The 25709-nt window shown below is 43.8% G+C and overlaps 1 protein-coding gene across 1 annotated transcript in view; it reads left to right on the forward strand.

The window, feature by feature from the left end:
• Window positions 1-25709, forward strand: part of LOC125172011 (retinal-specific phospholipid-transporting ATPase ABCA4) — a 105522-nt gene that overhangs the window by 11233 nt on the left and 68580 nt on the right. Inside the window, exons 3-10 of the mRNA XM_047869409.1 lie at window positions 460-700; window positions 1711-1850; window positions 2724-2840; window positions 3525-3722; window positions 19052-19257; window positions 19890-20066; window positions 22039-22261; window positions 25389-25610. Coding sequence (XP_047725365.1) covers window positions 460-700; window positions 1711-1850; window positions 2724-2840; window positions 3525-3722; window positions 19052-19257; window positions 19890-20066; window positions 22039-22261; window positions 25389-25610 — 1524 coding nt within the window. The remainder of the gene's footprint in view (window positions 1-459; window positions 701-1710; window positions 1851-2723; window positions 2841-3524; window positions 3723-19051; window positions 19258-19889; window positions 20067-22038; window positions 22262-25388; window positions 25611-25709) is intronic.

Here is a 25709-nt window from a genome sequence, read left to right on the forward strand (position 1 = left end):
TAAACTACTTAGCCAAAGAAATTTGCTGTGATCTTGCTTTTTTAGGATGGAACCATTCCTTTATCATTTTATTTCCATTTTTTTCCAGTATCCCCATCTTGAGGGGTAACAGAATCCAAGAACTGGCTTGTAAAGAAATATTCTCTACATTTATCCAAGTACATATTACCAAGGAATCCAGATAAAGGGTACTGGACAAAAGAAGGGATAGGAAAATACATTGGAATTCACTCTGATTTTCTTTGAGCCTCATCCTAGTTTCCTTTTAGGCCCTGAGTAGATGGAAGATGGTTTTTATTTCACAGCTAGATTAATAATTGCTGAGAATATGTATGTTTTCTTTTCAATATGAGAGTTAAACGCATATGTGGAGGTCTCCCCAAACTTTGCAGCTCTGGCGTCACAGTGATGATGATTCTAACTGCCTTAAAGTAACCTGGAGCATTTGCCTTGCCTTAGTTCGTTCATCAACCGAGTGTTCAAGACTTGCTGTGGGTGACCAGGCCTCTCATGCAGGCTGGGGGTCCAGAGACCTTCACACAGCTGATGAGCATCCTGTCTGACCTCTTGTGTGGCTACCCAGAGGGAGGAGGCTCTCGAGTGTTCTCCTTCAACTGGTATGAAGACAATAACTATAAGGCCTTCCTAGGGATTGACTCCACAAGGAAAGATCCTGTCTATTCTTATGACAAAAGAACAAGTAAGTTTTCTGAGTCATGTGTATGTAAAATGGCATCTGATGCTGGTTAAGCTGATGGTTTAACACTTCCAGGGAACCCCAGTCCTGGGGTTAAGTTGGTTTTGTTAAGGGGCCCCAGGCAAAGAATCTTCTTCCAGAAAGTCCATTTCCCCTTGGAGGAAAGGGGCAATGCTCATAAAAACATTTTGGATATGAGCCAGGGAAAGAACTGAGACCCACTTGGAAGGGGAACAGAGGGGACATTTTCCACTGATCTGACTGAACTAGGGTTAAGTTCTGAAGAAGGGAAGAAAGATAAATGAGGAGGCAACCCAGAGTTACAAGCAAAGCTCAGGTCAGAAGGGCCCTGGCAAATAAACACGGCTGCAGGATGTTTTTACAAACACAGTGCAGTGAAATTCTGTGTGTGCAGTACTGAGTTACGTTTCAAATGGCAGGTCCCTGGCAAGCCATCTTTCCCGTCTTTTATTATTTTGGGAGGGGGAGGCTTCTGTGGGGTACGGGAGGGTGGAGTGGGGAAGAAATACAACTGGGTGACCTTTTAGTTAAAAATTGAAAAGAGGCAGCAAGGCACGCACCAGAAGTAGCTGTGCCCTAAGATAGCCCACACGACAAATTAAGCAGCTATGTGGAGGGAAATTATTGAGACTAGAGCTGAGATTCCAAGGGGAGGCTTTGTTTGGCTTCTTGTCCCTTGCATGTGAGAATGGCATCTGTTCCTTGCTATAATCCCAGGCAGGCTTCTCAGCCTCCTTCTAAAGCAGAATAAACCACAGGGCAAACCCCATCCTTTGTTTCTCTGATGAGGCCCTTATTGAGATGCACTGTGGCATTTTGTTACTTACTAATGATGAGCTTGTTATTGGTGGGGTACAGCCTATTAATTTAGGTTATTTGTCAAATCCTCCAGCATAGAGTTGAATGAGACATGTGATTTGAACACACTAATGACTATGTTTAGCTCTGAGCAACTGGAGTTTCTTTAAAATCTGTCCCTTCTCTCCTGGCAGCGACCTTTTGTAATGCATTGATCCAGAGCCTGGAGTCAAACCCTCTCACCAAAATAGCCTGGAGGGCAGCAAAACCTTTGCTGATGGGAAAAATCCTCTTTACTCCAGATTCTCCTGCAGCTCGCAGAATACTGCAGAATGTAAGGTCCCAGCTAGTCTTGCCTTTTCTACCTTGGACCTCCCAGAAGAATGAGAGAGTGAGGAAGAGCATGCGTGCCTGTGCACATGCACACAGGCAAATGCACACAGGCACTCAAGTACTCATATCCCTCTGGTAGCAAGCCTTATGTTTGTTTTTTGCTTAGTGGAGTCTTGGGTTCCTCCCCCATCCACAGTCATCATTGGAATGCTTTGTGCCAGAGTCACTGGCTGGGCCCTCCCTTCTCTACAAAACCTACAATGAGGTTTTCTTCCCCAGAGCCTGAATTTTATCTAATGGAAGGGATCACTGTTCTCTGAACCCTGGCTACCCAGGAACAAAGGGAAGAAGGGAGGAAGAGCATTTCCTCAGAGGGAGTCCAAATCTAGCTTTAATGAGGTTCTGAGACAATAGCATCATCAATATTACATGTATCTCTGAGGTATTAAGAAACAGATTCTGGGGCGCCTGGGTGGCGCAGTCGGTTAAGCGTCCGACTTCAGCCAGGTCACGATCTCGCGGTCCGTGAGTTCGAGCCCCGCGTCGGGCTCTGGGCCTACGGCTCGGAGCCTGGAGCCTGTTTCCGATTCTGTGTCTCCCTCTCTCTCTGCCCCTCCCCTGTTCATGCTCTGTCTCTCTCTGTCCCCAAAATAAATAAACGTTGAAAAAAAAAAAAAAAAAAAAGAAACAGATTCTGTCATTGTGGAGGCTGGGAAGTAGCATATTTTTCTGGGAAATATCAGTAGACTGAGAAAATAAAGATGCTTCCTTGAAATCCTTTCTCAAACACTGAGGGTTTGTGACAGGAGCGGGGAAAGTAGAATAAAAAGTTCTCTCTCACTTTTTTCCTCTCTGTTCTTGTCTCTGGTTTTAGGCCAACTCAACTTTTGAGGAGCTGGAGCGCCTTAGGAAGTTGGTCAAAGCTTGGGAAGAAGTAGGCCCCCAGATCTGGTACTTCTTTGACAAGAGCACACAGATGACCATGATCAGAGTACGTGTGGCAGGGGGAGGGGAGGAGAAGGGCCAAGAAAGTTCCATATATTTCCTTTTCTCAGTAAAGGTTGATCTACTGGAGTTGGATTGAAATATAACAAGCATGGGCCAAAGGCACTAGTTCTGGAGTCACTGACTTTGGGTGGGAAATGTTTCTTAAAATCTGAGGGAAATGGTGCAAACTGCCACAGTATCAGTGGTTTCCTGAAGTTTCTTGCTTTTATAGATTCACTTGAGGGCCTCAGATTCAAAGGATCATCTCCCCAAGTGGCCAGCTCTGTAACTGCAAAGGTGGTTGTGTATGTCTGTCTGCTGTCGTTACCAACTTTGCAAAGCCAGGAGACCAGAGTCTTCTATAGCAGGGATAATTAAAAGAGAACAACAGCAACAACAACAACAACAAAAACAACAACAAAAAGAAAGCTTCCGATATACCATTTTCCCTGTCATTCTTCCCAACCCCCAACATACACATTTTTCTTCTATACAGACCTGTGTATTTAAGGGAAATTGGATATAGATAGGTATGCCTTATCGTGGAATGAAACCCACTAGCTTTTTAGAGAGGTTTAAAGTCTATCCCTATTCGTTAAAAATTGGAAATGGCCTGAAACAAGGCCAGAGATCCTATGGAATCTTTAAGTAATATAATAATAATGTAATAACATTGCTTCCTCCCAAGGACACCCTGCAGAACCCAACAGTGAAAGACTTCTTGAATAGTCAGCTTGACGAGGAAGGTATTACTGTAGAAACTGTGCTGAACTTCCTGTATAAGGGTCCTCAAGAGAATCAGGCTGATGACGTGGCCAACTTTGACTGGAGGGATGTATTTAACATCACTGATCGCACCCTACGCCTGGCTAGTAGATATCTGGAGGTAAGGCATCTCATTTTCCCCATTGATGAACCAGGAATTCTCACAGTTCCCAAACAGAGATGGATCCTGTTCTCTAATAGCTTATGCACACTTGAAACAGTTCCCTTTTTACATCTCCTACCTCCTGATGGCTCCCTGACTCCACCCTGGCTGCTCCTCCTCCCTTGTAGCCTATACCGTAGTTGTGCTTGTCCTCAGCCCTCTCTTGTCTGCCATAGCTTCGGTCATCATTGGCCTCAAGTTCTGAGGTCCCACTGCTTTGTAGAAACTCTCACCCCCAGGTTCTGCAGGCACATCAGACTCAATATATCCCCAAACAGATTTTCCTCCCGTAAAATCTGTCCTCCTCTAGCATTTCCTACCCTGATCCCTGTCCTCAGCGTTATTCCTTTTTTTTTTCTTACAATAGGAATGATTTTCATTTTTTTCCTTCTATAATTAATTAGTTTGTTTTTTAAAATTTACATCCAAGGTAGTTAACATATAGCGTAATAATGATTTCAGGAGTAGAATTTAGTGACTCTTCACTTACATGTAACACCCAGTGCTTCTCCCAACAAGTGCCTTCCTTTATGCCCCTCACCCATTTAGCCCATTCCCCCACCCAACACCCCTCCAGCAACCCTCAGTTTGTTCTCTGTATTTAAAAGTCTCTTATGGTTTGTCCCCTTCACTGTTTTTATCTTATTTTTGCTTCCCTTCCCTTATATTCATCTGTTTTGTATCTTAAATTCCACATATGATTGAAGTCGTATGATATTTGTCTTTCTGTGACTAATTTCACTTAGCATAATACACTCTAGTTCCATCCATGTTGTTGCAAATGGCAAGATCTCATTCTTTTTAATCACTGAGTAATACTCCATTGTATATATATACACCACATCTTCTTTATCCATTCATCCGTCAATGGACATTTGGGCTCTTTTCATACTTTGGTTATTGTCAATAGTGCTGCTATAAACATTGGGGTTCATGTGCCCTTCGAAACAGCACTCCTATATTCTTTGGGTAAATACCTAGTACTGAAATTGCTGGGTTGTAGGGTATTTCTATTTTTAATTTTTTGAGGAACCTCCATACTGTTTTCCGGAGTGGCTGCACCAGTTTGCATTCCCACCAGCAGTGCAAGAGGGTTCCTCTTTTCTCCGCATCTTCGCCAACCTCTGTCATTGCCTGAGTTGTTAAGTGTAGCCATTCTGACAGGTGTGAGGTGGTATCTCATTGTGGTTTTGATCTGTATTTCTCTTGATGATGAGTGATATTGAGCATCTTTTCATGTGTCTGTTAGCCGTATGGATGTCTTCTTGGAGCTCAGCACTGTTCCTAATTCTCAAGCCAGAGATTTTAGGGTCATCCTTTTTACCTTCTTCATATTTGACCCAACAGCTATTATTTACTGGGTGTTTCTTTGTGCCAAGCACTGTGCTACGTGCTTTTATACATATTAGCTCATTTAGTCCTCACAAGAGCTCCACAAAGTGTGCACTGTAATCATTCTTATTTTACAGATGCAGAAGCTGAGGCTTAAAGAGGCTAAATAAGATCTCCTCCTGTAGCTGTTATGTATAGCAGATAAGATCCAGATCTGGGTGTGTCTGAATTCAGAGCCTGCCCTACTGACCCCTCTACTGCCTCTGTCATGTCCAGTCACCGAGGATAATTGTGCACCCAATTCTAACACATGATGCTTTTTCCCATACCACCAAGAAATTCTTCAACACCAGCTGGATGTCCTGCATTTCAACTCAATTCTGACACTGCCTGGAGTTAGCATCAGATCCCACAGGTTAAGGGCTCAGTCCCATGACACTGGCCCCCAACCCTACTTCAGACACCACCCTCACTTCTGCCCACAAGTTTAGATCACAGGTTCCCATGAATCCTTCTTGGATTCAGTTAATTTGTTAGAGCAGCTCACAGAATTCAGAAACATTTTACTCATTAGATCACTGGTTTATTATAAAAGGATATAACTCAGGAACAGCCAAGTGGAAGGGATACATAGGGTAAGGGAAAGGGTGTGGAGCTTAAGTGTCCTCTCTGGGCACACCATTCTCTCCAAATCTCCACATGTTCACCAATTCAGAAGCTCACCAAACCCCATCCTTTTAAGTTTTTATGGAGGTTTTATTACTTAGGCATGATTGATTAAACCATGGCCATTAGTGATTGAACTCAGTTTCCAGCCCACTTCTCTCCCTCCCCTCCTACCCTCTGATCACATGATTGGCTCCTCTGGAAACCAGTCCTCATCCTTAGGTGAGGTATAAAAGTCACCTTATGAACGTAACAAAACACACCTTAATGGTGCTCTTCACTTAGGAAATTCTAAGGGTTTTAGGAGCTCTGTACCAGAAACAGACAAAGACCAAATACATATATCTTATTATATGTCATGGCATCACACTGAGCTTTATCTATCTCCTAAATATCTCTCAACTTCACCTCTTGCTTTTTAGGCTCTGAGTTCTGGAGGCATTATCATCTCTCTACCAGCCAGTAGAGAGTAGTTTCTTCCCTGGGTTCCAGGGTCCAGTCTCTGTTGGATCAGGCATTTCTCCAGAGTTACATCCCAAACACACATCTGCCGGCATCACTCTCATGCTTAAAATCTCACTGACTCAGTCCCCAGGGAACAGAAATACCTTCCACACCTGCCACAGCCCACCTTCCCAGTCATCACTTGCTCACACATCTTCTGCTCTTCTCCACTGGCCCTTTTGCCACCCTCAGACATACGCTGAATACTCAGGATTTACTGTGTGCAAATGCTGCCATTTATTAGAGCTTTTTTGCCTAAACAGAAAAAGATAATTTTTTGGACATAACCTGGAAGTTCAGGGGCTCTAGGGATTGAATGACGCCATGGGATCCTTATGTCTTTCCATCTCACATTGTGCTTGTTTCTGCTCAGCTTCAATCTCAGCTCGGCCCTCTCCATTTGGTGGTGCATCAGCTGCTCACAGCCCTCAGTGATTTTCTTCACCCCCAAAATTCTGCAAAAACAGGGAGTGGCTTTCCTATACCATAAGCATACTCCTGGATAGTTCTCTGATTGGCCTGGCTCTACCTATCCCTGAGTCTCTTGGGGGATTGTGTACTATGATGTGGAGGTCTAGGTCATATGTCCACCATGGAGTAAGGAAAGCAGAGTTAGCTTAATCTGAGTCTCAGGGACTGAGCAGGATTACTGGAAAGTGGAGGAGGCTGTTTCCTCCAAAAGAAGAAACATAAGGCAGAAAAGCCTGAAGTGACTTTTCCTTCCCCATCTGTTGAGCTTCCATTCAGTCATTCTTTGAGAGTCAGCTCTCAGATGTCCCTTCTGCTTCAACATAAATTTTAGCCATTCAGTCCTCTGAGCTTCCTCTACCACCTGTATCCCCATCCCTGGCCACGTCACTACCATCCACCTGCTGTGGTTATAACACAGGCAGGACTCTGGGGGGGGGGGGGGCAGAGATGGAAGAGAAGAGCTCTATTCCTTTATTCTTGCAGAATGGAGTTCATTGGTTCTCACAGTGTTTTTGTTAGGTACATCAGTAGTAAAGAATACTTCTTTTGTTTGACTTGATATTTGCATGGTGACACAGAGGTCTTAAAGGATTATTTTTTCCATGTAGCTTATGCTTAATGTAGCACCAGGCAACCCAACAGGTACTTAATATATACCAACTGTTTAGATGGATAAAAATTCAGTTTCTAGAACCATATTGCTTGGGTTCAAATCTCTGTTACTTGTGCCTCAGTTTCTGAATCTGTAAAATGGGGATATTAATAGTACTTACCTAATAGGATTGATATGAGAATTAACTGAATTAATTCATGCAAAGCACTTGGAACAATTCCTGGAATATAGTAAGCACTTTAATACTAACTTTTTAACAATATACAAACCAACCAAAAATAAGGCTTAGGAAGAGGACTGGTATTAGTGAAATCAGACCCAGCCGCTGAGCTGTTCCTGGTGCCCTTGTAGGGATTTTTGAAGGAGCTGATCATATCCTGTCTCAGCCACCAAGACTTCCAAGAGCCTTGCAGTCCCGTTAACCAAGCTAAGTGCTCCTAAGCAAAGGCCATAGTGGCCACAGGCCAGTGGCCTCCCCCAAGTGTTCCTAAGAGTGGTTTTGGTGGAGTCACAAGCCCAGCAGGTGATTATGATGAGGTGTCTGGTCTTCCTGCTGTTGCAGAGGTAGGAGAGAGATGGAAAGCAAGGGGGCGATGAACTGAAAGGGGAAATGTGCAGTGAGGAAGAAACCAATCATTGCAGTGGGTCCTGGGATTTTCTGCTTTTGTTCTTGTGCTTCAGGAAGTCTGGAAGAGACTTGGAGAGCCTCCATCTCCCATCCTGATGACTGCTTAAGAGCAGATGGGGATGAGACCTCCTCCCCAGTGGCTCTAAGAGTCTCTTCAGGACAGGAGAGCAAGTATGTTTCTTTACAGGCTATTTAAGACTCAAATGAAGCTCTCCTTTTCAGGAATATGACTTGCACTAAAGAGGTTTAAGAACTTCCTCTTGGGCCACGCTTGTTGTCTACTTCCCTGCGTGTTCCAAGAAAGAAAAAACTCATTTCAGGACAATTAAGCAAAAACAGCCTTTTAAGTGAAAATTATGTTGATCTAGGTCAATGTGGTACTCAGATGTGATATTGAACAATAACACAAGCTGTCAGAACTAGGAGTAAAGACCTTTAAGCCTTTTGTCTTTATAGGAAAAGGGAATGATTTAATTGGTTTTCTCTTCAACTGATAGAAAAGTTAAATCTGCTTCCTTTCTACTTGGAATGAGGCTTTAGTTACTGGAAATTCCATTAAGTAGCCTGGAGAGTTCTCAATCCCCTGGAGCCGCCTTGCCGGGTCACTTCTATGCAATTTTAGGCTACTGCTTGTAGAAACTTCTCAGCTGTCCAGTGAGGACAAATGGGCCTGAATCTCTGCTTCTTATGAGCTAAGTCACTGTGAGAAATTCACTTTACCTGCTAAGGCTCAATTGGCTTATATGTAAAATCCAGATAACACAACAGGCTTCAAAGAGTTGATGTCAGGACAAAATGAGAGAAGTGTGCAGAGCAGTCTGTATGTTCATGCCATTGATAGTTTGGCATGTGTATAAATTCTCAACCTTGGGTTCTGGCTGTTAGGTGGGGGTGGTAATGCCCTCCTTTTCAGGCGGCTATGAGGGTGAATGGGAGAGGGCTGGATGCATAGTAGAGACGTTCCATGCATGGCAACTCTTCCCCTGAACCACAGACCAGGTAAAGTCTTTCTCAGGTTGAAAAACTTTGTGTAAACTTTAATGAGACACTATGAAGCTACTATTTACATTAACCTTAGTGAAATGGCTTAGAATCAAGACGGCCAGATCATTCCTGAAGGCCCAGAAGGATGGCTCTGCCCTGGGCTCCATTTTGTAACTTCTGTGGACAGTGGTCCAGTGGCTCTAGAACTTCTCCTGTACTCAGAGTACCTGCTCAACAAGACGCTTCTAAAATCTCATTCATTCCATAATCCTCTGATCCCCTGCCCTTAGCAGGGAAAAAGAAAGAAATGAACATAAAGGCAGCCTTCCTAGTGAGAACGTGGGCAATGGGCTAGGGAAAGGGGTGAGGGTAGTGTTTGGGGAGCCTCACATCTCAAACATATGGAGAGATTCATTTCTGCAGGCCTTCTGATCACCGTCTTCCTCACATTTAAGGAGACTGAAGGCAAATGAGTCTTCACATAGGTAAATCTCTTAAACTGGTATATGTATACTTTATGGTCATAATTTATGTGTGTCTTACATATATTTTTTTCTTGAGAAAAACACAATGGAAAAATTAACAAATTATTCCTCTGATTACCCTTTAGTTAAAACAAACATACATACCCCTCCCCTTTGATTTCTTTGTTTAGTGAAAGATTAGGCCTGGCACAAATGGGATACTGTTTAGAGTTCACAGTGTATTTAATTTACATAGTATATTTGAATTTCAGGTCTTGAATTTCGCATCAGGAAGCTGAATTCAGCCAAATTTCAATATTAAAATACCTCCAATCAAGGCATAAAATTGTATTTGAACCAGTCAAAGCTACCTTTCCCTAAGTCTTGAGAAAACATGCCCTCATTAACTGGTTTTGCCTCAGATGTCATCACAGTCAGTATATGTGTATAGCTAATATTTGTTTTCTTCATGGTGATTATCTTGCTGATAAATTAGCCATAGTGGGATTTTCTGGACTGCTTTTCCTCTGTACCTTGCATGCTCCTGGCCACATGCCACCACCACCCAACCAGAATGTGCTCAGGGAGTATAGTTTTCAGGCTAGCCTAAGAAAAAATAGGATTAGAAAGATAAAGCCACTGATCACATAATATCTTTAGAGTCAGATATGTAGATACTTGTGGAATATCTCTCCTACTGCTTTCTTCTGTTGATGCGTTGGCTCTAGATATGCACTGGGAAGCTAGAGAGAAATCAGGGGAGAGGTAGAAAGTGCAGAAGTCTATACCATCAGAGCAGTGCTATTTAGAGGGCCATGAACTAGATCATAAGCAGTGACCTTATTCTCTGCCTCTTCAATCTCTCAGAAGCATAGAATGGGACTGAGGAAGGAGAACACAGGTGAGGGGTGAGGGGTGAGCTGGGGTCATGGGTGAAGGGAAGGGACTTGAATTTGAGGCACTTTTATATGCCATCTCATGTAAGCCTCCTAACTGCCTGCCAGTAGGCATGATTGTTTTCATTTTATATAATTAAAAACGGAGGCTCAAAGAAGTTGACTGACTTGCCTAACAGCGCAACAGATAAGTGGGGGATCCAGAATTCAAGTCCAGACCTGTCTGGCTCTAATGAGGAAGTTCTTTTATACTATGAGGGGCACATTGGTGGGGGCTCAGTATGTATTGTCTGGATAAATTATATAATGAGTTGAATGAAGACAGCAATTATTTTGTAATACTCTGAATGATAGACATTATTTTGATTGGGACTTTTCTGCTTGGAAATAACTAGATTTAGAGTGGGAAACCAAAATGATTTTAGCTGATCTGGTCATTCATATATTCGCATGCACTGAACTACCTACATCTGAATACAAATAATCCCTGACCCCTAATAGCTCACACTTTATTGGGAGAGATAAGAATGATATTAAATAACGCTATATTAATGGTCTCTCAGAGGACTCCTAGAACAATAATTCAGTCTGATGGAGTAGAAACAAATTGCACAAATCCAAATTCACATGTCACCTATCCTCCAAGAACTGTCAGTTCTTCTCCAAATCATCTCTGAAATCCCTGCTTCCTCTCCTTCTCCACGTATGGCCTCTGTTCAGAGTCTGTATTATCTCTCCTAGCTGGTCCCTGGATCTCCATTCTCTTCTACTGCTTCTATCAGCTCCCACACTGCCTCCAGTGAGGTCTTTGTAAAACCAATTTCACCATGACATTCCTGCTGAAAGCTCCTTAGTGACACCTGAAAGCTCCTTAGTGACATTCCTGCTTAGGCTCCTTAGTGCTGAAGGCTCCTTACCGCCTTGCTGTAAAGGTGAAGACATTCCCAGTCTAGCTCCTCCAGGAGTCTTCCGCATTGTATGAGATGGCATGCTGCCCCAGGCCTCCCACCTGGACAGCCAGACTCCTCCCCTCCTTCACCTGCTGGCTTCCCTTCAGGACTCAGCGCCTGTTTTTCAGGCCTTCCTCTACACATGCTATTCCTCCATCGTAGCCCTTGATAATTATTGTTCATAAGCCTCCCCATCCCCATAGACCTGAGCCCCTTAAGGGCTGAAACTCTGTCTTATTTATCTTTTGATTTCCCACTTTATCTTAGTGGAGCTGCAGTGACATGAAGTAAATGCCCATACATGCCAAATTAAGACTGAAAATACATATATGCTCGGTCTAAAAGATTGAACTTGCTGGCTAAGCAAGGCAGAAAGATACTTTCAGGCAACAGGAAGAGCATAATCACAGCGCAGAGGTGTGGCTGTAGCATCAGGGGAGTAGGTGGGGGTAGGGAGGAGCAGCAGTGTCTGGAGATGAGACTGGAAAGGTCAGCTGGCCTGGCTTTTGAGAGCTTTTACTCTGTAGGTTACAGGATGCCATCTCCAGCACTTATTCATGGGTTCTGTGATTTGGGGCTACAATACAATTCCACCTCCTGAAAAATGAGGGTGATAACCTGAGCTGCGGTTTGGGAAGTGTTTACCAGAGTGGCTGAACTGGCTATTTGTAATCAGAATGTGCTCTGACTGGACAGTGCCTGACTCTGGTGGTTATGAAACACTTTGAATACAGTAACACTGACCTCCCGGAGTTGTTGGAATGATTAAACTCGAAAGCTTTGAGAGCTCCAGTCTTCTGCAATTATTATCCAGGTTATTATGTCTTTCTTTGGACCAATTAGATAGAAAGCATTATCTGGTGGCTTTGCCCAGTGTATATCTTTGTGCTCCAACTTGCCTTTTTTGTTTCATTATTTATTTGTTTTAGAAACAGACATTTTTTTTTTAGCAGCTGTGCATTTCCTGTCCCTTTGTTTTCCAGTCGTAGTGCATTTCCTCACTCTTTGTGGTAGAAGGTTTCAGATGTCTGTCCACAGTGCCCAGTGTGTTAGATAAAATTTATTGTAGTGCCTTTGGCCTCCCTGTCTCACCATCCCAACCAACTTGAGCAGCCCAAAGCTATTTTATTTGGTGGCTTTTTCCACATGGTGGGAAATGAATGTTAAGTGTTAGAGTTTAGAGCTGCCAGGAAAGTCATTCTGGGATGTTTGCCCACATCCATTGGCACTTTTCAAAAGGAACCCCAGGTGTCCACATTAACACCAGCAGGACCACCTCAGGCCTCCATTGGCATTCATCAGCTGCTTTGTTCTCAGCCTTAGTATGGAAGTTAAAGATGTAAGAGGCAGGACTACAGAGCCTACATCTCTAAGGGTGCAGCCTCTCCCTTATCCCTGGACACATCCTGGGTGTATTAGTCACAATATGTCCGCGCAGGGCGCCATTCCCCTGTGATTATCAAGTTCAAACAAAAAGAGAGATTCTTTCTTTGCCTCCACTGGGCCACGCTTCCACTTGGTATATAATTTAATTCATCTATTACTTAATGTGTTTGAATTTAGCGTCTGGCAGGTCAGAGTTGAAGAAGGAAGCCTGCTGCTACTGCAGCTTCTCCTCCCAAGGTGGTGTTTGATTTAGCAGAGTAAACAAATGACTGCATTCTCTAGGGCTCTTGAGCACAGCTGCCTGCCGTGGAGAGAGCTTGGACCTCTTCCGCTAGGGTGAACTCTGCTTCCTGGGGAGTATCAGCAAAACAACCAACGAGGAAATGTAGGGCTTGTGCGGACTTCAAGTGCTGGTCACCTTGCCACCGGGGTCTGGCTACAGCAGTTGGGAAATGAAGGGAACGAGGAAGCCTTTTCTCTCGTCCTACTGCCCTTGGCTGTCACAGGGCATTGTAATGGTTCTCTTTTCAGATTCTGAACTCTGGTTGCAAAATTTGCCTGGAATCATCAGCCTCTGAGGGCATAAGACACAGACTTTTTATTCACAGAAGATGTCCTTTGAATTTTTTTCCCATTAGCGATGCTATCTTTATGTTGAGACCCTTAAACTGGCCAATTCTTACCTACCTACAGTATTCTTCCCTAACGTCCATGACCATACAGTTTCTCTCTGTGTAGAATCAGATAGCTTTTCTAGATAGACTCCATGGCCTCAGCCTTGTTAGAGCCTACTATGCTTTCACTTATAAGCTAATCAGACCAAACCAAATATGCCAAAATCCATGACCCTAGCTATGGGTTTAGTCATTCATCTTTGCCTCCCAAACACTCACATAAGTGTACATGCCCATTATCCGAGATTTTAACTTCAGGGACAAGAGCAAGTACAAACAGATAATGAGGCCACTTGCTCTGAGGCAGGTGACCTCCCCATGAGAATACAAGGGTACATCATGAGTCATATCTCAGAGGATGACCCAGGAACTTCTGACTTATGTCCAAAACAGCTTCCAAAATTACTGCACCTTTACTTGAGGGAGATTTGGTGAGGATGACGTTCTGGATTATCTTCATAAGACCTTCCTCTGGGTAGAGTTGTCTGACTTTCACTGGATGGCCAATGAGCAGCTAGCGAACACTAGTGATTTAGGACACACCTCCACCCATATCCCCATTGCCCAGGAGGGACACAGGCTTTGGCTTCAGTCTATAGTATTGTTGGAACCAGATAAAATGCTGTAGATCAGCTTGGGATGGGTTGTGTTCCCAGCCATATTATTGAAAGAAAATAGCTGCCCTCCTTCCCCAACAGACAGCTGTCACAAATGAAGGGCAACTTGGCAGGGGCTTAAAAGCCGTTAGACTTTGTTGACTTTTAAAATATTTTGCAAAAACAGTAATAAAAGTGGTATTTATCAAATTCCCCTTATTTGTGAGACCATTTAGTGTCCTCCGTGGTTAAAATATAGGCTCATTCCATGTATGTCAATCATTTGCCAATAAAGTGGTTTAAAAAAAAATAGGCTCACTCCAGAGCAATTTTGCCTCTTTATGCCTCATACATGAGCTTGGAATGATAATTATAACTGACCTCATGACGTGGTTGTAAGGATTCAAGGGTTAATATGAGTAAAGCCCTTGGCCCAGCTTGGGTATGTAGTAAGCCTTCAGTAAGCATCAGCTTTTATTCTTACCAGGAGGCACTGGCTGGCCCTTCCCAAACACTGTCATGTGACCCTTAAAACACACCTATGAGGGGTAGGGTGTATCTCAGTTTTGCCAATAGGGAAACACAGACCATACAATCAGAAAACAGCAGAATGGGGATGGCATTCAAGGCTGTTTGTCTCTTAAACACTATGCCATATCACTTTCCAAGATGGGGAAAATAGCTGTGAAAATGGGTCAGATGTTTCAGGATAGAAATGAGTGTTTGAGAACCTATTAAGTTTTGTTTTTCCACAGAGTATCAGGGTACCAATCTAGGGGGAGGCAGCAGGAAACATGACTGTGAATCAGCTGCCTGATAAAACAGCCAGGATGGAGCCCACGTCATTGTGGGTCTCAACAATGTCACTGAAAACATCAGCTGCTTATTCCAGTATGGATTTCCCTTTAAGACATGAAAGGAGAGTTCAAAGAGAATGAGCTAGATGTCTCAGAAAGTCACATTATTAAAATATATTTGTTTTTATTAGCTTTTTTGCTTCAGTGAGAGTTACACTCTCATTAACATTATACCAAAAACTCACTTTCCACTAATTACTCCTAGTTTATCCTCTGAATCCAGGGTGCACAGGATTATGTTCAAAATACAGTAGTAAAGCTATATTTCTTACAGCATTCAAGATGTCTAAATTTAAATCAATTCAATTCAGTAAACACTTACTGCGTCCTTTTCACGAGAAAACACTCTTCCAGAGACCACAGTGAACAAGAATGGCCCTTGACCTCTGATAACTTACTGTCTCTAGAGCTTTGATGACCAAAGCAATAACCTGTGGCAACATGTGGCTAAATTTTAATTAAAGAAAAAATTCAGTGCCTCAGATGCGCTAGACATTTTCAAGTGCTCGATAGCTTTTTTTGGTTACTGGCCACCATATTGGATAGGGCAGATATAGAACATTTCCACCATGTGGCAAGTTCTGCTGTACAGTGCTGCTCTGCTGGACAGGGGCAAGAGATCCTCCTGTTTTGGAATTCTCTTGCCCTGACTTTGTAGAGTAAGTGTGGCTTACTCTTAGAGGAACGTGTGGAAACAGCACTACCCTTCAGGCTTGATGTTTGAAGACACGGATTCAGATTCTGCTCCTGACCTGTATTGATCTTGGGCAAGGCCCTTTGCCCTTCTGGTGCCAGTTTCCTCTTCAGTAAAGCAAGGATATCAGACCACAAAACCTCTATGACTCCTTCTGTCCAAATGCCCTGTGATACTGTGAGTGAATTTGTAGAATAGTCCGTGTGTCACAGTGTACCACAGCTAAACTATGATGAATCCCATCTCCCCAAATAATTTTTTCATCTTAGAAATTTAATTTCAAATTCACCTTAATTGTCAATACTAAAATTCTATATACACAGACCTAAACTTGCTAAACTGATTTATTTATTAATTTATTTTTATTGTTTTTTTTTAAAGATTTTTTTAAGTCATCTCTATACCCAACATGGGGCTCAAACTTATGACCCCAAGATCAAATAGTTGTATGCTCTACCAACTGAGCCAGCCAGATGCCACCCAAACTGATTTTTTTTAATGAGATTATTTTATTACATTTTTATTGGACAGGGTCTCCCCAGAGGAAACTTAAATGTGTTTCTTTTTCTTCCTTTTTAAATGTACTCTAGCAGTTTAGTTTTGATGCTTCCTTGCCCAAGCAGGTTGTCAGTTCTCTGTCCCCCTAGGGTGCTTTTAAGTACTGACCAGGGCTAGGAGTCACACCCTTGGTCTTAGACTGTGGTGAAAATCTATATTCCCTGCCCCCCCCCCCAAAAAAGGAAATCATAAAATACCAAACCCTGTGTTAGTTCCATCCAGAAAAAATAAACACATGTTTAGGACTTTCAGTGTCATGAGGTACTAAGTCCTTTAGTGCTATGCTGGGCAATGCCTGTTTGCAAAAGAATAGCTGGGTCAAGAAAATTTCCTATTTTTTTAATTCTGTGATATATGACTATACTTGTGTTTTTTTTTTTTTTAACATGTTACTTGTTTTTGAGAGAGAGTGCATAAGCAGGGGAGGGGCAGAGAGAGAGGGGAGCAGAGGATCCAAAGCAGGCTCCAGGCTCTGTGCTGACAGCAGTGAGCCCATGTGGGGCTCAAACTCACGAACCATGAGATCATGACCTGAGCCGAAGTTGGACGCTCAATTGACTGAGTCACCCAGGCACCCCACTTACTGGTATTTTAAAAAGAAATTCCACTTCCATTTAAGATAACTTAGTATGGTGTCACTTAAGCCTTGGCCCTCTATATTTTCTCATTACCTGTGTTCCTCTTTCCCATATCATCTGGAAAGCTAACAGTTTTTTTTGTTTCCTTTCTTTTTATCTAGAAGACTGAGAACATTACATGGGACCTGCTCCCAGGATGTGGAGCCTGAGGTGGGACAGTTTAGTTCAGAAGGCCCAGAGAGGGTGGGTTTGCAGTACTTTGTTGTTCTGATTCAGCTCCTTGGCCACAGTGAGGGTTCTGGTTGACCCTCTGAGGTTTCCTAAAGGAGACTTAGCAGTGAGGGGTTGGGTGAAGAGTTGGGCTTGCCTACTTCTTACTAGGTCAGCGGGAGCTCAGGTGTCTGATCAGTTCCTTTATGACCTGTCCACCATCCTTGCTTCTCTACTTCAGATATTAGTTGTGGGATCAAGTGAGCTAGAGTTTGATACCTACTCCACCACTTTGGGGAAGTTACTCAACTTCTTGGAACCTAAGTTCCCTGGACTGCAAAGTGAGGATAAATAATAACTGTGCTCTCCTGCTTTACGAGACAGTTGGAAGCGCACAGTTGGGGCAGTGGACCAGGCTGTATCCGAGGTTCCTGACATGAGGGGAGGAAGTCTGGGCCTCCTGGACAGTGGGGAGGGAATCCACGGCCAGCCACTTGCTAGCTGTGTGACCTCTGTCAGATCTCCTCCAGTTCTGTTTCTTCTTCAGTAAACTGAGGATTCCAGATAACTCACAGACTCTGTGTAAGTTTATGTGTTCCTTTAAGCCTCTGTCACAACTGCCTCCTAACCAGTCTTCCTGCTTCCCTTCTTGCCTCACCAGTGACTGAAACACAGTCAGACCCCACACATCATATCCTTGCTTAAAACTTTCCACTAGTTTCTTACGCCTTTTTAGAGTTTGTCTTGAAGGCCTCTGGTTAGCATGGAAAGCTGCATGTCCTAGGAAACCCTTTTCTGGTTGGTCACACTGCAAGTGCAGTAGGGCAACTGATGTCCCCATCCACCTTCCTAGTGCTCACCTGTCACCACTCACCTCTGGTCACTGCCACTTGTCTGCACATTGGAAAGAGCATCCAGCACAATGCTGATGCCCTGGCCCTCCCTTTTGAGGGTCTGATGTCATTGTTTGGAGTGGTGTCTGAGAGTAGGTGTCTATGTAAAGCTCTCCAGTGGTTCTAAACACAGCCAAAGATGGAAACCACTGCTCTGTTCTTGTAGGTTTCCTGATACCCCACATGCTGTTCCCTATGCTGGAGCTGACCTTCCCCTTGATTTTTTCTCTTGGCTAATTCCCTATCCTCATCCTACTCAGGAGTTCCTTCCTCCAGGCAGCCCTCCTATAACCCTCCATGTAGACTTAGCTACTGATGGACTCTCAGACTACCCTGGGCTTGCTTTCATCAGAACCCAGTAATTCTGTATTATGGTTAGTGTACTCCAACCCTCTCTTTATTAGGTCTAGATAGAGCTTCAGAAGAAAGTTTATCTTTCCTCCTTGTATCCCTGGAGCCAGCAGGCTCTGGCACATTACAGGCTCTCGGTAAGTATTCGGTGAACAAATTAATCAAGACAAGGCCATTTGACCTCTCGTGAGTTATATTCTAAGAAACAAACATTGACACAATAACCCTAGTGTATTATAGGAACAAGAAGTTAAGGAAAAATCAGATCCCAGTGTAGTCTAATACCTTAACAAATCTATAAAAGTGAACAAGCCCCAATGTTCAAATTAAAAGAAATTCTTAGTGCTCTTTTGTGGGTAATGAGTTTTGTCTCTTCCGGAGGAGAAAAAAGACCTATTAGGAAATTCTCCCCCACCCACATTACCTGTCAAAACTGTAACTGGAAATGATTTTCCTGACTAAATCATTTTGGCTTTTTTATTTTCTTTCTTCCTCCTTGTTCTAATCCTTCAGCTGGCCATCATTGTGTGTTTGCAGAGAGGCAGGAAGGTTCGCCACTAGGACTATTTCTCTCTCTCTTTAAAACTCTTTTATCGGCTTGCTTTCTGATCTTCAAAGCAGCCTGTATCCAATGTGACCCCACTCCCTTGCCTCCCCGTGCTGAGGAGTGAGAGCTGTGAGTATTTTTGTCATTTTAAAGGCTTGCATATTTGGACAGCCTTGGACAGCCGAGTAGTGCAGCCCTCACTAAATCTGGAGGGATGAGAGCAAGTCAGCATTTGTAGGCCCTCTTTACCCACAAATCTAGACACAGTGAAAAATTGACACCAGACCTCACAGGTAAGCAGACAGTAAGTTCATAGATCTCCTTGCATTTGACCCATCCCTTGGGGCAGCAGCCCTTACCCTCTGCCCTTTTTTGCAGTTGAGACTTTTCTGTTGGTGTTCTTCAAATGCTCTCAACCTTTGTGATTATCTGCAGTGCTTGATCCTGGATAAGTTTGAAAGCTATGATGATGAAATTCAGCTCACTCAACGAGCCCTGTCTCTGCTGGAGGAAAACAGGTTCTGGGCTGGTGTCGTGTTCCCTGACATGTATCCCTGGACCAGTGCCCTGCCACCCCACGTGAAGTACAAGATCCGGATGGACATAGATGTGGTGGAGAAAACCAATAAGATCAAGGACAGGTGATGTTTCAGGCAACCTTGAAGGCCCTACATATCCCCAGGAATGTAAGGGCAAGGAGCATCTCCTCCTAGGGACAGGAGGGTTACTTGGAAAGGCACAGAAACACTTTGGCACCAGAGAACTAAGCTAACTAACTAGTTGGCCTGTTAGTTGGTGGGACCAGGAGAGCTCAGTTACCCTGTCATCACCAACACCCACCCCCCAACCCCGCCAACTCAGCACGTCCCCAGCTGGCCTTTGTGCAGTGTGGAGATGGAAACCTCTAGGGATTGAATTATCTTCACATAGAGATTCTGCAAATAAGGTTTCTCCAAAGTCACTGGGAAATTACATTTGAATACAGAGTGAGGGATTGAGACTGGACTGAGGCTAAAAATAAAATTAAGAGGAGATAAGATATTTCATAAAGCACAATGTAGGGTCCTTGAATGAAAGCAATTACAAGTCTTTTTGTGGCTGATATTTGTAACAGATTTAAACTGTGAATTAGAGAATAGAGTCAGATAGTTTGGAAATTTTTATGGGTGAGATTTCAAGAGAATGAGTTCCAAGTCCCCTTGTGCTTATGAAGCATCAGCGAGCTGTCCATTTCCATTCATATCCTTTGTCCCTCCCGTTGGTTTCTTTGTAGGTACTGGGATTCTGGTCCCAGAGCCGATCCTGTGGAAGATTTCCGATACATCTGGGGAGGGTTTGCCTATCTGCAGGACATGATCGAACAGGGGATCACAAGGAGTCAGGCGCAGGTTGAAGTTCCAGTTGGAATCTATCTCCAGCAGATGCCTTATCCCTGCTTTGTGGATGACTCGTGAGTCACAGGCTCCCAATCTCCCTCCCAGACACACTAATCAGGTTGCTGGGGTGGGATGGGAGTACTCCTCAGGCTTCAGTCTCTTTGGAAAGAAACCCAGAGAGTGGGGCCGGCTTGAAGAGAATAGAGCTCTAACTGAGGAGCTGGCTTCTCCTAGACTCCAGGCAGGGCCAGATGGTCAAATGAAGTGGCAGGGAGAAAGGAGTTGGTGTTGTGGGTTGGAAAAGGGAAGGTGAAAATAAAAGCAAGGGAAGTGAGGTTGGGGAAGGGGACAAAGGCCTTTTAAATTTCCACTACGTAGTATGTTTGGTATGTGGAAGAGTTCTGGTCAGAGTGTTTCCCCAATGATTGCCAAATCAGCAAATTGGGACTCTGCATTGCAAGTAGGTCTGGTTCCTAGGAGCCTCAGAATAATGCAGCTCCTTCCTTAATTAACATTCCCATGCTGCATGCTTAATGAGAATGTAGAGGAATGTGTTGGATGAGCTGGAACCCTCCCTTCCTGCCCACCCCTATCCCCACCCCCAGGACTGTACATTTGTTGGCCAAAGCAAGCTAAGCAAGTAGCCTATTATTTACTGAAGGTGTATTTGGGGGATGATAGAGGGACAAAGAGGAAGAGGACACTAGGAGGCCTCATTTACCATGGTGGATGGGGGCAGAAATGCTTCCAGGACAGCAGCAGAGACCTACAATTAGCTTAGGATTCAACTCCTAGAAAAGAAAAAAGAAAAAAACTAGCAAGTTCGCCATAGTGCACATTGTGTCTGTGGGGTTCAGAGAGGAGACAAACACACACAGCCTGAAAAAAGGAACAGTCAAATTGCTACCTGACAAGACAGTAAGATAAAGCCCAGTATGGGCACAGGAAATGCTCTCTCAGCACCCTAGTCCAATTGGTTCTCCTTCCTCATCTCAACACAAGACTAAAGAGATAATGATGTCTGTTCTGTAGTCACTATGGTTTCGGATAATAGACGGAGATGGGATGTGGAGCCACGGGCAAAAGTGGGGTTCCACTTTTAGGATCAGAATGGGAGTGGCTGGCAGGGTAGTAGGGTACACAATGAGGAGGCAGTAGGGATTCTGGCCATTTAGAGTGGGAGAGCCCTCTGGTGGCAGGTTCACAAAGTGCAGGCTTTATGAATTTTCTGGTTCTGTCCTTAGGGCCATCTTGAGAAAGAACCCTCCCATAGGAGGAATTGGGCCCTTCCTTTGACAACCAACAGTTTTCAATAGATAATAGTCTTAAGGGCTTTCCTAGCACATCAAGCGCAGGCAAAATATGTGTAAAGTTCACAATAAAATAATTCCAGAATATCAAATCTATCCTGCTTGCTAGAATGAATATCCATGGAATTATTCCACTGGTACATGGCTGGTGGAGTTAGTGGCTATTGGATTACTGATTGATTTATTGATGGGTCATTTGCCTTCTGAAAGTGTTACACTGGTGGCACTGGTTTTTTTGTGCCTCTTCCTGCTTAATTGGGGTTTGATCCTCTGGGATATATAGTGCTAAGCTGCCTGACCTGTTTGCGGGGCCCAGTTATTGATCTCACCACCAACACCAAGTCCCTTTGTTTGTGGTTCACCTTCTTGGACTTCAGTGTCAGCATGTATCTATTCCAGTCACAACTGCATCAACAGGTTTGTAGTTTTTTCCCACAAGAATTTACAAGGTCTGTACTGTGTAACATACATAGTACAATTTTATTTACACATACTACTTGTAGAGCATTCATCCGGGCTAACCAAAAAGCTACCATCTTGCTCTAAGGAAAAAGTAATTCTTTCGGGGCAAAGTGCAATGCAGTAAAAGATTCATGCCTTTTGAATGCCCAGTGGGGATTTTCTGCCTTTCCCTACATCTGGGCTTTGTTCTCAACACATTCATTTGACAAACATTTAGTCCACCTCTACCAGGTACAGGGCATTCTACTATTCTGCTTCTCTCCTCTTGCTTCAGTTTTATGATCATCCTGAACCGCTGTTTCCCTATCTTCATGGTGCTGGCCTGGATCTACTCTGTCTCCATGACTGTAAAGAGCATCGTCTTGGAGAAGGAGTTGCGACTGAAGGAGACCTTGAAAAATCAGGGTGTCTCCAATGCAGTGATTTGGTCTACCTGGTTCCTGGACAGCTTCTCTATCATGTCAATGAGCATCTTCCTTCTGACCACATTCATCATGGTAAGCCAGATGGAGAAGGTCCAGGAAATCTTGAATAGTTTTGTACTTCCCACCTTTCCTCCTATTAATGAACTCATGCCTACATCAGTCATCTGGCCAGCAAGGATAGCCTGATAAGTAGCTGCCCGCCCATTTTAGCCAAAGCGGCCATATGCAGCTGCCTGGTGATTTCAGCCAAGGTGGAAAATACTCAGATAAAATGTCCCCCCAAGGAACCTCTGTATCATCCTGTGTTCCCTGCTCCCACTTTCTGCCCAGTGTGCTACAGTCTGCATAGACTATCTAACCCCATTCCATGGACTATCTGGAGAAGCTGCTGTTAGGAGAGCCCAGCACAGAGTGATTGTATGTGCAAAGGGTTCTATCTTTGCAGACACAGAAGAAATGAGTACAAAGAATGTTTTCCTGGGATTACTGCCCTAGCCAGCAGCTGGAGTTGGAATGTAAAGAGCCTTTTCAGTGTATTAGGAGAGAAGACCTGGGCTGTTTAATTACCATCATGGTGACACCATTCATGGCTTGATCAGAGGACATTCTGGTGCCTGAACAGTCTCCAAGACCACTCTGTTTCGAAGGATGGAATTTAGAGTCTGTCCTTTCTCCATGGTAGGAGTATTTATAGCTGCAGACAGCACACATAGGTCCATCCTCTGCAAGCTTGCAGCTCCCTCACAGGCCAGACTTGGAAATAAAACAGTATTTCATAATATATTCTTATCCTTCATTTGCAGTTCCTCCACAGCAGATGATTTTCTGTACTTGTTAGATGATAACTTCATAAATTTGGGTAGTTTTTTAAAATGTTTATTAGGTGGGATTTGGTATAAACTTCAAGCTTGGTGTTATCAAGCTTGTTCTGCCTCCCTAGCATTGTCATATTAAGCACCCCTCTGCAGTAGGCAACATGTATGCTGAACCATAGATTCTGGCTGTGTCCCATCCCGTGCTGGATCATACTGGTGTCAACCTGATCCAAGAATATTCCATCATATATCCTGTCCATCCAGCAGATATTCAGTTAAACCAAATCCTATCCCTTCTCTTTGCAGTAAAATGTACTAATTCTGAAGGGTTTTGTTTTCAGTGTTGCACTGAGATTCAGTGTGCTCTGTGACCTTAGTCAAACCCAGTGCTAGAGCCCTGTCAAAATTCTGATGTAGAGGTCATTCTGCTCAGGCAACCTCGCTTTAAATTGGTGGCTTTAAATGTGCAGAGTCCTGGAGCTCCACAAAGAGGAGGGGAGAAGCTAAGCTCCTTATCTTCCTCTAGTGGTCCCTTGTTCCTTCCCATCCTTCAGTCTGCTCCTTTTCCCATTTCCAAGGCATTTTGTGTCCTCAGAATTAAAGGGGTCAAAATGCATAAGCGTCAGACTTAGGCAAAATGGATAAACACGTGTGTTTTCTTGCAATGTCTGAGAAGTGACATTGAGATCTGCCTTCCTAAGAATGGGCATTAAGACTTCAAAGCTTTTAGGACGTGAGGTAAAGAATGTTCACTAAGAGTTTCTTGCACAAAGAGGTTTCTCCTTGTGGGAACCAGAACATTGTTCCAGTGATGACGGAAACAGAGCTTTCCACACCAGAATAGGATTCCTTAGGATGACGCTCCCATCTTTGCCTTGTTCTTCCTTCCCACCTCAACTCTGCAGGAAAGAATCTGGAAGCTGGACAATGGGGCGGGTTCCACTGTTATTCAGGCTATTAGGAACAAAGAAGAACAGTGGTCATTAGAGGAAGCTAAGGCCTGTAAGTCTGTTGGGTCAGCCAAGTAGCTGTCCCCTCTGCCTTGTCAGTGAGAGACTACACAGGTCTGGAAGTTTCTAGGACTTTGCTTTGAGCTGGGGTAAGAAACTGATTTTATTCTTCTGAAAATACCAGCAACCATCTTAAAGTTCTTCCAGCCATAGCCACATGTTCAGCCATGGACTTGCTTTTCCTGAGTTGTGTGATTAAGGAAAAGGACTGTGCTTTCCAGGTGATGTGGGGAGCTCTTTGACACACAAAATCAGGAGCTCTGAGTCCTAATTTTGACTTTCATTTAGAGTTCCTCAGAGTTTTGTTCTAGTTAGGCATAGCCCTCTTCCACCCTCCTTTGCCATTTGTTTTATTCTATTTTTTAATCTGTTCCGTTGTGCCTGGCAGGCACAAGAGTGTGAATGAGGGAGAATCAGTAGCAATAGCAGCTAAGTGGCGCATCTGTGTTCCACTCAGCTTCCACACACTCTCACATTGCTCATTGTCTCTCTTTCCTATGAGGAATCTGGTGCTTCAGGGCACCACTACCACTTGATCAGAACCCATTCAAGAGATGAACCTATTTGTGCCTTTATGCTCCCGAGAAAAGGACAAGACAATCTACGTGTATTTGGAGTTATGTGCAAAGTGTAAAATTCCTCATAGGAGGTCTATAGTAAAGGAGAACTAAGAAAGCCTAATAAGTGTGAACATCTCAGTTTTTCCTATAATGTGGTTGGGCAACAGCTCACTTACTGAAAATTGCTGATTTGGTCCTGATTTCTACATAGCCATTAGTTAATGTTAAAGATACTGAGTATTTGCCCACGGGTTCTATGAAATGTATTTGGATGATATTGTTGGAGGAGGACGATTAATCCACTTCCAAGTGATGTGGATTAATTACTGATATTTTTACCAGTGTGAGTAGTAAATCTCAGAATACACATGATTGAGTCAGCAGGTTAGGCCCCAAGCAAAACATTACAGCTTGTTGGGGGCTCTCCTATCTCCCTTTCTTGTCCCTCATCTCCTCAGTGTATCTTGGAGCTCTTGATGTTCTAAGATCTTACTCCCCTAGACTTCCTCCTCTAGACTTATTTCTCCCTTCCCATCAAAGATTTGCTTACTTAATACATAATAATTACTCATACTGATAGGCAGCCTAATGTGTTACCCTCCCAGGGAGAATGACACTCACAGGATTAAAGGAATTCAACACACTGAGTCTCAAATGTGGAAATTTAGGCACCAGTCAAAGATGGTGGAGAGACCACTCTGGAGCAGAGGGCTTCTGGAGGCCCAGAATCGCTGCACAGAGGTTGCCCCCTGAGAGGGATGGTGCCATGGACATGGGTGGAAATTACTGACTCAGATGGCCTCTTTGGTTTCAGCATGGAAGGATCCTACATTACAGCAATCCATTCATCCTCTTCCTGTTCCTGTTGGCCTTCTCCACTGCTACGATCATGCAGTGCTTCCTGCTCAGCACCTTCTTCTCCAGGGCCAGCCTGGCAGCAGCCTGTAGTGGTGTCATCTACTTCACCCTCTACCTGCCACACATTCTCTGCTTCGCCTGGCAGGACCGAATGACGGCTGATCTGAAGATGGCTGTGGTGAGGGACCTTGGGCTTACTCCTAATATATGATACATTTTCTTTGAGGGGTCTGTAGTGGTCCTGGAAAACGGGCCTGCCCTTTGAGGGGATCCGCTT

The sequence above is a fragment of the Prionailurus viverrinus genome, chromosome C1, assembly GCF_022837055.1.
Source record: "Prionailurus viverrinus isolate Anna chromosome C1, UM_Priviv_1.0, whole genome shotgun sequence".
Lineage (NCBI taxonomy): Eukaryota > Metazoa > Chordata > Mammalia > Carnivora > Felidae > Prionailurus > Prionailurus viverrinus.